Source organism: Peromyscus maniculatus, chromosome 8, assembly GCF_049852395.1.
Source record: "Peromyscus maniculatus bairdii isolate BWxNUB_F1_BW_parent chromosome 8, HU_Pman_BW_mat_3.1, whole genome shotgun sequence".
NCBI classification, from domain to species: Eukaryota; Metazoa; Chordata; class Mammalia; order Rodentia; family Cricetidae; genus Peromyscus; species Peromyscus maniculatus.
In genome coordinates, this window is record NC_134859.1 from 103,592,084 (window position 1) to 103,604,695 (window position 12,612).

Sequence of the window (12,612 nt, forward strand, 5' to 3'; positions counted from 1 at the left end):
GGAATTCACTGTGTAGACCAGGGGACCTTAAACCCACAGGGATTCACTGCTTCTGCCTCCTAAAGGCTGGGATCAAGGGTGTATGTCACCACACATGGCCCACCTTACTATTTATGTGGGTGAGCACACATACCACGGCACACATGGAGATCAAAGGATGACTTTATGCTTTATGGAGTGGGTTTTCTCTTCCACCTTTATGTGAGCTGGGATTGAACTCAGGTCAACGTGCATCTTTGTTCACAGTGCCATCTAGCTGGCCCTCCACTTGATTTTTTGAAACAGGATCTTTCACTGAGCTTAGAGTGCTCTGTCTCAGCTAGACTGGGTAGCCACCTGCCTCCCGCCCTGGGGTTACAGGATCATGCCACCATCCCCAGCTTTTATGTGAGTGCTGTTTCTCATACTTCAGTGGCAGGCACTTTACAGACTGGTGAAATCTAAGACTCTGATCTTGAAGAAAATTTAAAAAGTTGATGTGGAGAATAAAAAGCTAAACATAGATTAGGGAGGAGACCTGGTCAGATGGTGTGGGTAACAGGAATCAGACTCGGATTCAAAAGGAAACCGTATGTTAGACATGTCTGGGCAGGAAAGAAATGTAAACATAGACTGACTCACAGATTGCTCAATAGTCTTTAAGATGTGGTGGTGGGGTTTTCTCAGATCATGCTGGAGTGTAGGAGAATGAACTATTAAGATATGTATAATGTAAATCCAAACAAAAAATACAAACATACAGAACTGGGGAAATGCTCCCTATGTGGGTAAAGTGCCTGCCACACAGATGTGAGGACCTGAGTTCAAATCCCCAGCATGACAAACTAGTTGGTGGTGTCTATTCCTAGCACTCCTAGGTTGAGATAAGAGGCAGAGACATGAGAAATAAGTTCACGGAGTACACAGTGGCAAACGAGGAAACCATCTCTGCCGGACAGTGGTGGCACACACTTTAATCCCAGCACTCAGGAAGCAGAGGCAGGTGGATTTCTGTGAGTTCAAGTCCAGCCTGGTCTACAGAATGAGTTCCAGGACAGGCTTCAAAGCTATACAGAGAAACTCTGTCTCGGAAAAAAAAAAGAAAGAAAGAAAGAAAGAAACCATCTCAAAGCAGAAGGCAAATGCCAAGACCTGAGGTTGACCTCTGACCTCCACACATGAGAGCACACACACAGAATGAGATTTTAAAAACATGCTCACACACATAAACATATAGAATAAAAAAACACATGAGCATACAGCAATGTAGTAAAACCATACTTTTGAAGATAAATGGTAAAAATAAATTTTTTCATCCAGCAATTTTTTGCATTTGTGTGTATGTATCCACATTCCTACATGTGCATGGGTTTACGTGTATGTGGGTGCACATGCATGTAGAGGTTGATGTCAGGAACCATCCTTCATTGTTCTTCCACCTTACTCATTGAGGCAGGATCTCCCCTTCAAACCCAGGGCTCCCTGGTAGGGCTAAGCTTGCTAGACAGCAGGTTCTGTGGATCCACACCCCCTCCCTCACCTTCCCAGGCTTGAATTATAGGAGGACCATCCTCACCGTGCATTTCATGAAGTCTGGGGATCTGGGTCACATGGCAAGACTGTGTCAAAATCAAGTCCAGCACATCCCTGGAGAATTGTCAGCTCAGCCCATAGTGTGTCTCGTTCCGACTGGAGCTCATTAAACACTGGTAAACTGAATAAGTGATTGAACTAATGCAGTGTCAGTTCATGGGGTTGGGGTGGTTACTAGGGATTGAGCCTGGGGCTTTATGCATTCTAGACAAGTGTAACATCCTCAGCCATCGTTTCTTCTTTTATGTGAGACAGGCTCTCCAAAGTTGCCCAGGCTAGCCTCAAACTCGCCATGTAGCCCGTGCAGGCCTACAGCTGTCATGCTCCTATGTTAGCCTCCCAAGCAGCGGGCTGTAGACACCAAACCCAGCAGTTATTTTGTTTTTATAAAATTAACATGTAGAACCAGTGAGATAGCTCAGCAGGTAAAGGCACTTGCCACTCAAGCCCAGCGGCCCGAGTTTGATCCCAGGAACCCACAGGAAGACAGAAGGGGAGAACAGACTCCACAAAGTTGTCCTCCGACCTCCACATGTTCACCGTGGCCACACATGCATCATGCATGCACGCACCACAAAGTTGTCCTCCGACCTCCACATGTTTGCCGTGGCCACACATGCATCATGCACGCACGCACACACCAATAAAAGTTTTTTTTTTTTAATTAGCATGTAGGGCAGGAGACATGGTTCGTTGAGTAAGAGCACTAGCTGCACAATCCTGATGGTCTGAGTTTGACCTCAGAGCCCCAGGCAATGGCCTGTCTCTGTAATCCCAGCACTCCTATGGCGAGGTAGAGCTAGAGACGGCAGAATGGACCAGCCAGCCTGGAGTATTCAGCACACAGCAGAAACAAGAGACCCTGTTTCAACAGGGCAGCAGATGAGAGCCAACTTCTGAAAGTTGTCCTCTGACGTCCACTCATGTACCTGTGCTCACAAATATATGTGTGTGTGTGTGTGTGTGTGTGTGTGTGTGTATATGTGTGTGTATATATGTATGTATGTATATACACACTATATATACATATACATATACATATATATTTTTTTTTACTTAGATCTTACCATCAAGCTAGTGGTCTATAAATAGTGGCCCTGGAAAAAAATACCATTAGTTTATTATTTATTTTGAAGAACAGCAAACACTTTATTTTTTTTAAATAATTATTTTTAAATTAACACGCAGAGCTCTTCATCTCTAGAGTGGACTGGGTGCCTGCTGAAGTGGTTGATGTCCACAAGGCACTGAACAGCCAGGCACATACAACTGAGTGCTGAAAACACACTGAGCCCCTTCCCCAGTGTCCCCACATTCAGGAACGTGCTTCTCCAGGCACCTAGCCAGTGCAGAACAGCTCTCAGATGGCTGGGCAGGGCTGCCTGGTGGTGACCATGGCTCATGAATTTGCAGTGAGTGCTTAGAGTTAGTAACACATGGATCCATTTATAGATGAGGCCTTAGATCTAATCTAGTGGTGGGGGGAGCGGTACTTAGGGAGGCTATCTAACAGTCTTCTTAAGATTTATTTTATTAGTACTATTTTTTAGGCAGGATCTTGTAGCTCTGGCTAGCCTGAAACTCTCTTTGTAGACCAGGCTGGCCTCAAACTCACAGAGATTCATCTGCCTCTGTTTCCTGAGTGCTGGAATTAAAGGCCTGCACCACCATATTTTACATCTGTTTATTTGGGAGGGTGGGGTGGATGTAAATAACCACAGAGGACTTGTGAGAATGACTTCCACCAGGGCTTAAACTCAGGTCGTTGGGTTTGGCACCAAGCCCCTTGACCCATCAAGCTGTCTTGCCCACCCACGCTTGTATTGAGTTCCTACTATGTACCAGGCATCAGGGCTGAGGCTGTGGGGAAAGCACTCTTTTATAGCCCAGACCTGGACCTTGTTCTCCTCACCTCGCCCGACTTGGGTCACCCCAGGGGGCAGAAAACATCCGCTCTCAGGGTTCACAATCAGTGGGATGACCATTTCAAACCAGTATAGCAAATACCATGAGGAAGCCATATCCTAGTCCAGAGGTATAGCCCAGTGGTAGAGTACACGTTTATATACAGTTTAGGTGTATAAAGACCTAGATTCTACCCCAAACACCACAACAAAGGAAAATGATAAAAGAGCAGGTGTGAATGCCTGTAATCCCAGCACTTGCAGGGTAGAGGCAGGAGAATTGCTACAAGTTCAAGACTAGCCTGGGCTACATGGTGAGAAAAGGCCATATTCTTGGACATGTAAACCAACGGAGGATGTGGGAAGTCAAGGAAATTTTAAGATCTTGTTACGTTAGTTCAGGGTCTCTAAGGGTAAGGATAAATCAGGCTGAATTTCAAGTCGGCATGCCCAGGTTGCGACACTTGGGAAGTTTGAAGCCCCCATGATTTAGAGGCATCAGGTCCTGAGGCACATGGCTAGTACGTGAGACTAGATAGAGAGAATCGAGTTGGGGTCTTGCAGCACCTCAAAAGGCTCATTATTAAACAGAAGCGGGGCTTGAAGGCGTTTGCGAGTCTGCAGAGAGAGTAAGATTTGTGAATCAGCTTGTCGCCAACATTCTAACAAGCCAGGAGTGCTACTTCACGCTAGGTCACTTGCTCTCTACTTGTAAAGTGTGATAAATACTATTACATTTTAGGGAGATTTGAGTATCTGATGGAACCAGCCCTTGCCTATCGGTTCCTCTAGCCACATTGTAGAGGCTGAGAGGACCCTGAGGCCAGCAGCCCAGGAGTGCTGAATCTCCCTACCGGTTTGGGGCAGGACGCGGAGAGGGTGGTGCAGGACCCGATGGCCGTCGAGGCAGGCAGCGGGACCGGCCCAGCTGGGCTCACTGCCCAGAAGCTGTGTATTAAGAAGCCGCCTCGCGACCCGGAGAAGCCGGGGCACCAGATCCTGGAGCCTGGACGGGTGAGCAGGACGGAGCCCGGGTCTGAGCTGCAGATAGGGGTGGCTCCTCCTCCAGTACCCTCGCAGCAGCTCGGGGCTCGGGGCCGGCGCCGCGGGAGCCGCAGCCCTTTCCGGGGGGCGGGCCTGGCGCTGCGGCGACACCCCAGCTCCTGCCCCGACAGGTGCGCGCAGGGCGCAGGAATGCAGCCCGCCTGACTCACCAGCGCCTCCTTCCTACCTGCGCCGCCCGTCCATAAAGCACTGCCGGCTCCGGCCCGCCACCGCCCGTCCTGCTGCTGCCCCTCCGGGCTCGCCCGCGCGCTCAGCTCGACCCAGCGCAGCCCAGGCCCCCAGCAAGGTAGGTGCAGTTCCCTCCGGGAGCAGGCGTCCAAGGGCACGCTGTCTGCCCCCGTGCCCCGGGACGCCAGGGCTGGCAAGGAAAGGGAGTACCCACTCCTGCCCGGGGCCGCGTAGAGAACCTGCCTGGCTTTTGTTTCCCCGTTCCTTCCCTGAAGATTGGCAGGCCCTGGCTCTCTCTGCCCATGCTGCCAGGACAGGTACCAGGCTTGCCAGGGTGTGAGCAGGGGGCAACTGGGAGCAGGGTGGTTGGGATGAGGGAAGGATGGTTGGCCATCAGATGCCCCTGCTAAAGGAGGACACTGGGTAGATGTGTAGTGAGAGTGGGTAGAGGCTGGGGGCTCCGCGGCCCCCTGGGTGTCTGCCTCCCCTCGGTGATCTGCTGTGTGGTGACCCAGTGCATGCGGGGGATGTGGGGAGTCCCTAATTTTCCTCTTGGCAGGCCACCAGCCTGCTCCTTCCCAAAGCCCACTCCAGGCGCCTTTTCTCAGGGAGCTTTCAGAATCTCACCCAGCAGCCCTGCAAGCGCGGCCCCGCTCTGCACTCCCCCTCCCCCCCAGTCTCTGGGGGTAGCCTTCGGGCTGCCACCGTGGCCTGGGACTCCAGGTGGTTCCCAAGAGCAGGGACAGACCTCTTCCTTCCTTCACACAGACTTGCCACACCCTGAGCACAGGCTTCCACCCAGGTAGCCCGTTTGTTTCTGTCCTCATCAGAAAAGTGAAGACTGAGTCTTCTAGGGGCCGTGGGCAGGGGTGGCAGGAAAGGAGTGTTTGACTCCTTAATCCTGATTTCCAATAGGTGACGGGGCAGCTTCAAGAACTGCTGTCCTGTCTGCTCCGCCCAGCCTGCCAAGGCCACATACTCTGATGGCATCCACAGTCCTAATCTTTATGTGAAATCCCATTGTTTCTGTAATAAGTCACTACTTTTAGAACTTTTAAAATACAAGTTGAATCTACAAGTGTCTACCTAGGTCCTTAATTGCCATTTTATAGCTTGTGTTTGTGTTTGTGTGTGTGTGTGTGTGTGTGTGTGTGTGTGTGTGTGTGTGTGTGTGTAGGTTTAGTATGGAATCTGTGCTGTCCCCAAATGCCCCACCAGACCTTCCCAATGCTGCCTGCTGGATGGGGAAGCCCCACGGCTCCCTGTCCTAAAGCACAGGCAGACAAGCCTCTCCTGCAGGGGTGCTGTGCAGATGGGATGGTAACCCTGGGCTGAAGTGTTGGGTATGTGTTGCTGTCTTGGCTGTCGGTGACGGCTCTATGTGCTGGGCCTGTGAAAAGAGCTGGGTTTGTCTCCCCGGTGCCCATACCTGTCTAGGTAATGGTGCCCCCAGGGAGGCCAAATCTGCAGCTTGCATTGTGTAGCATGTGGGTGTGGTGCCTACGCCCAAGGCTGCAAGAAACTGACTTCTCCCAGGAGCCACCCCTCTGCTGATTCAGGGTTCCCTTCTAGCCACTGCCCTGTTAAGGTGGCTTCTCTATGCTGGCTCTGCCTATGGATATGCTGGGGCTGCTGTTTGCCTCCCTGGAGACCATGCCTTGGACGCAGGGGACAGTGCACCCTACTTTATTTTCTGAACAGAAAACCCTGGGGCTCTCCCTGCTCTACAAACTGGGGTTGCCAAGAAAGAATCCAAGGAGCAGGGTCAGTGGATGTGGCCTTGTCTAGGTCCCTGGGAGTTCTGGCCCTAGAAAAAGAAGTGTGACCCTGGCCTTGCCAGGTGGTGGTGGCACATGCCTTTCATCCAAGCAGTCAGGAGGCAGAGACAGGTGGATCTCTGTGAGTTCAAGGCCAGTCTGGTCTACAGAATAAGATCCAGGACAGACTCCAAAAGTTACACAGAGAAACCCTGTCTTGAAGAAAGAAAAAAAAAAAGAGGTGTGACCCTGGCCTTTGCCCTCCTCTGTGCAGGCCTCGGTAGCTCTGGGTCCGGCCTCTTTATTTACAAGACTTCGGGCTGCCCATCTTTTCAGACTTGGAAGGTCGCTGGTGTACGGAAATGGTTTAATGGTGAGCCAAAGGCCACCGGGTGTGTGAGAGTGAACGGCAGGGGCTTCTAAACTCACCCTGGGCCCTGCTCAGGGGCCCTGAAAACTCAGCTCTGGGGTAGGTAGAAGTTGGGAGAAAAGCAGGGCATTTAGAAGCCACACTGAAGAACCGGCAGGCGGTGTAGAACCCAGGCAGGCAGCACCACTCCCAAGCCCCTGGCTCCCCTCTGAGCCCACTCTTCTCACAAAGAGCAAGACAGCTGGTCCAGAGTGGGCGGCAGGTAGGTACAGTCAGCGCCCCTGTGAAGGACGCCCACTTACTGAGAGACCATATTTTTGCCCACTGGGAATGGACAGGCAAGGACAGAATGAGAGCTCACCCTACCCTCACTGAGACCAGCTCCAAGAGACCTAGTAATGGGTCAGTCTCAGAACCCATAGTTCACAAAGGCCAGAGAGGTCTTCCCCGGGCAGGGCAGCGGTATCGGGGGTATGTGGTCACTGCTGGAATGGCAAGAAAGGGGTGGTGGAGCAGACAGGTATAAGACTACTGTCATTCACAAGCAGAGCACCCCGGTGGTCACCTAACCCATGACAGCCCCCATCTATCTCTTCAATCTCTCATGTGCTCTGATGATAAGCATGATCCACCATCCCGGGTTGAGCCTCCATTGCCACACCTCGACAAGACTGTCTCACCTGCGGAGCTCTGGTGGGGATCCAGGGAGCCGATGCCGCAGACCAAGCCTAGAGAGGCATCGTGTGTCCTTGTTTTGGTCTTGCAGGAAGAGGAGGATGGCAGGGCCACGTTCCAGCCCGTGGGTGAAGCTGCTGCTGGCAGCAATGTTGAGTGCCAGTCTTCCTGGAAACGTGGGTGAGTCCGAACATCCCCACGGGCCCCTCTAGGCAGCTCTTAAGACATGACCCTGCAGAAGTCAGCCATCACTCGAGCTGGAGAACCTGAGGGTCCATGCCCTTCACCTCTGATAGTTGTAAGCCCTGCTTGGTGGCTGGGAATAGAGAGGGAGGTAAGGTGCCCATTCAGAGTCAGAGCTGAGGCCTCAATCGTGGAGCTATGAGCATTAGGGGAACCTGGAAGGAGACCGCTGACATGCCAGCTACTCTCTTGAGTGTCCCCAGTTAGGAAATGGCTCCTATCAAGTTTTCCCTGCCAGGTGAGGTCATGTTCATTTCTTAGAGAAGACGATGGTGGGAATATTTACATCATAGAAACTGACAACCACAGGGAGTCGGGGCTTCCCTCACCTCCTCAGAACCATTGCTAAACACTGACCAGGGAGCCATGGCCTGGAGTCCAAGACAGCCCTTACTGTCTGGTGCAGCTAGTCGAGCCTTATTGTGATTCTGACTAGACAGAACCCAGGAAAGAGCCCAACAACCTTTGTGTAAACTGAGGGCTTTCGTCCACTTACTGAGAACCTTCTGTGTGCCCAGCCTTGTGCTAGGCACACGGGTCCTGTGATAAATAAAACAGTCCCCTCCCTAGAGGAGGTTCAGGGGACAGACCAGTCCCCTGGCAACAGTCTAGGAAACACAAGCCATAATGAAGAGGGCCTGGCAAAGGGCAGGGCATGGTGGATGTGGCCTGTCACAGGGGTCTGGACAGATGGGAGTTTTTGTAGGGCCTAACAATGACAGCCAACCTTTGGACATTGAGACAAGATGTCATCTACAAAGTTCATGCTTGAGAACTATGCAATCAAGTTACCAAAAGAGAATTAAAAAAAAAACAAAAAAAAAAACTCATGATGTTTTAAGGAAGTCTGCCATCATGTATTGATCTGCACTGAGGGCTACAGGCTGGACGTGTCTGGAAAGGCTTGACGGCAAGGGTGGTCCATCCAGGGGGGGTGGTCCATCCAGTGGTGGTGGTCCATCCAGCAAAGCCGGCACTTCCATTTTGCCTCTCCATCCTCCCGACTTAAGTAGACATTTCCAGGTTCGAGGCCTGCTCTGCTCATCCCTAGCTGTGCTGTACGGAATAGACGGTTTTCTCCTCTATAAGTTTGGGAGAGAGAATCCACACTTCTCTGGGGTGAGGGTGCAGTTGAGGAAGGAGGGTCCCGGGTGACACCCCCCACCCCGGCCCTTCATGTGCCCTCTGCTCACCAGCCAACCGCTGCAAGAAGGCTCAGGTGAAGAGCTGTACGGAATGCATCCGTGTGGACAAGAGCTGTGCCTACTGCACAGATGAGGTGAGCCACTACCGCTAGGCTTTCTGGGCCAGCCTGAGCCACCACCTACCACCCCACGCCCCACCACTGGCTCTGGCCAACTTCTCTCTCTCCGCTGGCCCAGCCTAACCCCGGCCAGATGGGTGTGGGAGAAGAGGTGAGGGCTGGAAGTGTCGGGAGGAAACCACCCGGGATTGGGACGGCCAGGGCTTGGCCCTCACCTGCACTGAGCCCGTCTGCCTCTGGCCAGCTCTTCAAGGAACGGCGGTGCAACACCCAGGCGGAGCTTCTGGCCGCAGGCTGCCGGGGAGAGAGCGTGCTGGTCATGGAGAGCAGCCTTGACATCACAGAGGTGCCTGGAGTGGGGTGGAAGGCATTGGCTGGGTTCTGAGGACCATGGTGCCCCGTGGCAGGCCTGAGATGCCCCCCTCAGGTCTCCAGAGTGACCTTCTAATAAACTGCCCCGCTTCCTTGGACACAGAACACCCAGATTGACACCACCCTGCACCGCAGCCAGGTGTCTCCCCAAGGCCTGCAGGTCCGGCTACGACCGGGTGAGGAGCGTAACTTTGTGTTCAAGGTGTTTGAGCCCCAGGAGAGCCCCATGGATCTGTATATCCTCATGGACTTCTCCAACTCCATGTCTGACGATCTGGACAACCTCAAGCAGATGGGGCAGAACCTGGGTATGGCCACAGTGTGGAGAGGAGGGGGTGGGGTGGAGTTCGCCCAGCCAGCTTAGGAGGCCAAGACACAGGACAGCTGCACATACCCTTGTGGAAAGACGAAATATCTGAGCACCCCCCACCCTCCCACCCCCACCCCACATACCTCAAAGAGCCCCCATTCACAGAGGGAGATTCAGGCCAGACTCTTCCCACTATTAGAGATTTCACAGGAGGCCCAAGAATGGCAAGGAGCCAAGCCATCTGGCCCTGACAAAGAGGGAGCCCATGCCACAAGGTCATGGGTATATCAGTGGTGCAGAATAAGCTGAGTTCAGTGCCCAGCTGCCTCACTGTTTCTTTTCTTTTCTCCTTTTTGTTTGTTTGTTTCTTTTGTTTTATTTTGAGACAGGATCTCTCTGTAAAGCCCTGGTTGTCCTGGAACTCACTCTATAAACCAGGCTGGCCTCGAACTCAGAGATCCACTTGCCTTTCCCTCATGAGTGCTGGGATTAAGGGAGTATGCCACCACCACCTGGCCTGCCCACTCTTTCTAAACGCACAACTCTAAGGCCCCTCCAGTCTCATTCCCCCAACTGTACATCTGAACAAAAGGAGCTGTAGAAATAAATGGTTCTACAGGGGCCGGAGAGATGGCTCAGTGGTTAAGAGCACTGGCTGCTCTTCCCAAGGACCCAGGTTCAATTCCCAGCACCCACATGGCAGCTCACAACCATCTATAACCCCAGTTCCAAAGGATCTGATCCCTCTTCAGGCTTCCACGGACACCAAGCCCCCTCATAGTGCATAGACATATATGCAAGCCAAACACTATGCACATAAAATAATTTTTCAAAAATTGGAACAAAAGCTATGAGTCCATGAGCTGCTGTTCAGCATGCAGTGTTTACAGGAGGTTGCATCTGCCGGCTTCCTGCTTCCTGAGCCAGCACAGGGTCCCCTGTGGGGTTGCTGGGACTCAGCGGCCTTTCTTTTTTCCTGATGCCTAGCCAGGATCCTGCGCCAGCTCACCAGTGACTACACGATTGGGTTTGGAAAGTTTGTGGACAAAGTCAGTGTCCCTCAGACGGACATGAGGCCCGAGAAGTGAGTGGCTGAGTGGGTCTGGGTAGGCAGGGGTCCTGGCCATGTGTTCTGCCTCCTCTCATAATGGCACTTAGAGTTCTCCTCTGACCAGAATGAGTCATGGGCACTGGAGCATGTGGGACCTGACCCTTCCCTGACACTGACTCTGTGTCCACCTCTGTTCAGGCTGAAGGAGCCCTGGCCCAACAGTGACCCCCCGTTCTCCTTCAAGAATGTCATCAGCTTGACAGAGAGTGTGGAAGAATTCTTGGACAAACTGCAAGGAGAGCGGATCTCAGGCAACCTGGACGCTCCTGAAGGGGGCTTCGATGCCATCCTGCAGACGGCTGTATGCACAGTGAGTGTCCAGAGGGACCCTGCCAGCCTAGGCCAGGGCTGCAGCCCTCTGGGAAGGAATAAACTGCTGATGGCCTGTCCCACCACTCTTAGGCTCAGAATCCCTTAGGGGGGGTCCCCAGAGGCCTGGACCCCATTCCTTTAGATCATCAGACATTCCAGTGGCCCTTCCTTAATTCTAATCCTAGTTTTGATATGCTGGGAGTCAGGGTCCATACCTGAGTGAGTAGTCACAACCTGTTTTTGTATTGGCCAGTGAGGCAGACTTGGGTCTAGTCGTTCTGGAATATTCAGGGTCCTGACACTAGTCCACCAGATCATCTCCCACATCTACAAACTGCCCAATCTCCAACCGTGCTGGCAGGTAACTATTTATTTATGTGTGTGCATGCCGCAGTTTGGAGGTGTGCATGCAGAGGTCAGAGAACAACTTTTAGGAGTCAGTTCTCTACTTTCCCATGCCCGAGGGATAGAACTCAGGTTACCAGGCTTGAAGACAAGCACCGTTACCTGAGGAGCCATGTCTCTGGCCCAGTGCCAGCAGAAAACAAAACAAAACAAAACAAAACAAAACAAAACAAAACAAAACAAAACAAAAAAAGGTCCCTTCTTTTTATGCCTACATCATTTTTTTTCCATTTTGAAAATAACCAATCCATATTGCAGATAAATTAGAAAACAAAAATTGCCTGTAATTCCACCAGCAACCAATAGTCATCCCCTTGATAGCTGTTGGTACAGTCTGTTCCTTTTTTCACATCTTATGTAGTGGGATTGTTTTACCTATAAATCTGAAACTTGACCTTTTTTTTTTTTCTTCACTTAATACTATCATAAGTGCAGTTTTTGAAACCACACTGTATAAAGCCAAGCAGGGTGGTATATATCCTAAATCCCAGCACTCGATTGTCAGGAGTCCAAGTTCACCCTCAGCAACCTACTGAGTTCAAAACCAGCATGGACTACATGAGATCCTAAAAAATAAAACAGGCCAGGCGTTATGGTACATGCTTTTAATCCCAGCACTCAGGAGGCAGAGGTAGGCCAATCTCTAAGTTCAAAGCCAGCTTGGTCTACAGAGTAAGTTCCAGAACAGCCAGGGCTACACAGAGAAACCCTGTCTCATAAAAACAAAAATAAAACAAACATAAAAATCCCCCAAAATGGTGCTGGGTGTGGTGTCTATAATCCCAGTACTCAGGAGGCCAAGGCAGGGAGATGACAAGTTTGAGGTCAGCCTGGGCTATGAGGTAAGGCCTTGTCTTAAAAACAAAGCCACCCTGTGCACTCTTTCAAATTATTTGCCATACACGGCTGTCTTAGTCAGTGTTCCATTGCTGTGAAGGGACGTCATGACCACAGCAACTCTTATAAAAGAAAACATTTAATTGGGACTGGCTTACAGTTTCAGAACTTTAGTCCATCATCATGATGGTGGCACACCATCAGACAGGGTGCTGGTTCTACGCAGTCACGGAGAAGGAGATGAGGG

The 12,612-nt window shown here is 51.5% G+C and overlaps 1 protein-coding gene across 4 annotated transcripts in view; it reads left to right on the forward strand.

Moving 5' to 3' along the window:
• Positions 1–4,462: 4,462 nt before the first annotated feature.
• Positions 4,463–12,612, forward strand: part of Itgb4 (integrin subunit beta 4) — a 34,560-nt gene continuing 26,410 nt past the window's right edge. For all 4 annotated transcript variants that reach the window (XM_015987129.3, XM_006993641.4, XM_015987130.3 and 1 more), the window contains exons 1-7: positions 4,463–4,827; positions 7,603–7,691; positions 8,951–9,033; positions 9,263–9,364; positions 9,494–9,698; positions 10,688–10,784; positions 10,950–11,121. In XM_015987129.3, coding sequence (XP_015842615.1) covers positions 7,613–7,691; positions 8,951–9,033; positions 9,263–9,364; positions 9,494–9,698; positions 10,688–10,784; positions 10,950–11,121 — 738 coding nt within the window. In that variant the 5' untranslated portion in view covers positions 4,463–4,827; positions 7,603–7,612. The remainder of the gene's footprint in view (positions 4,828–7,602; positions 7,692–8,950; positions 9,034–9,262; positions 9,365–9,493; positions 9,699–10,687; positions 10,785–10,949; positions 11,122–12,612) is intronic.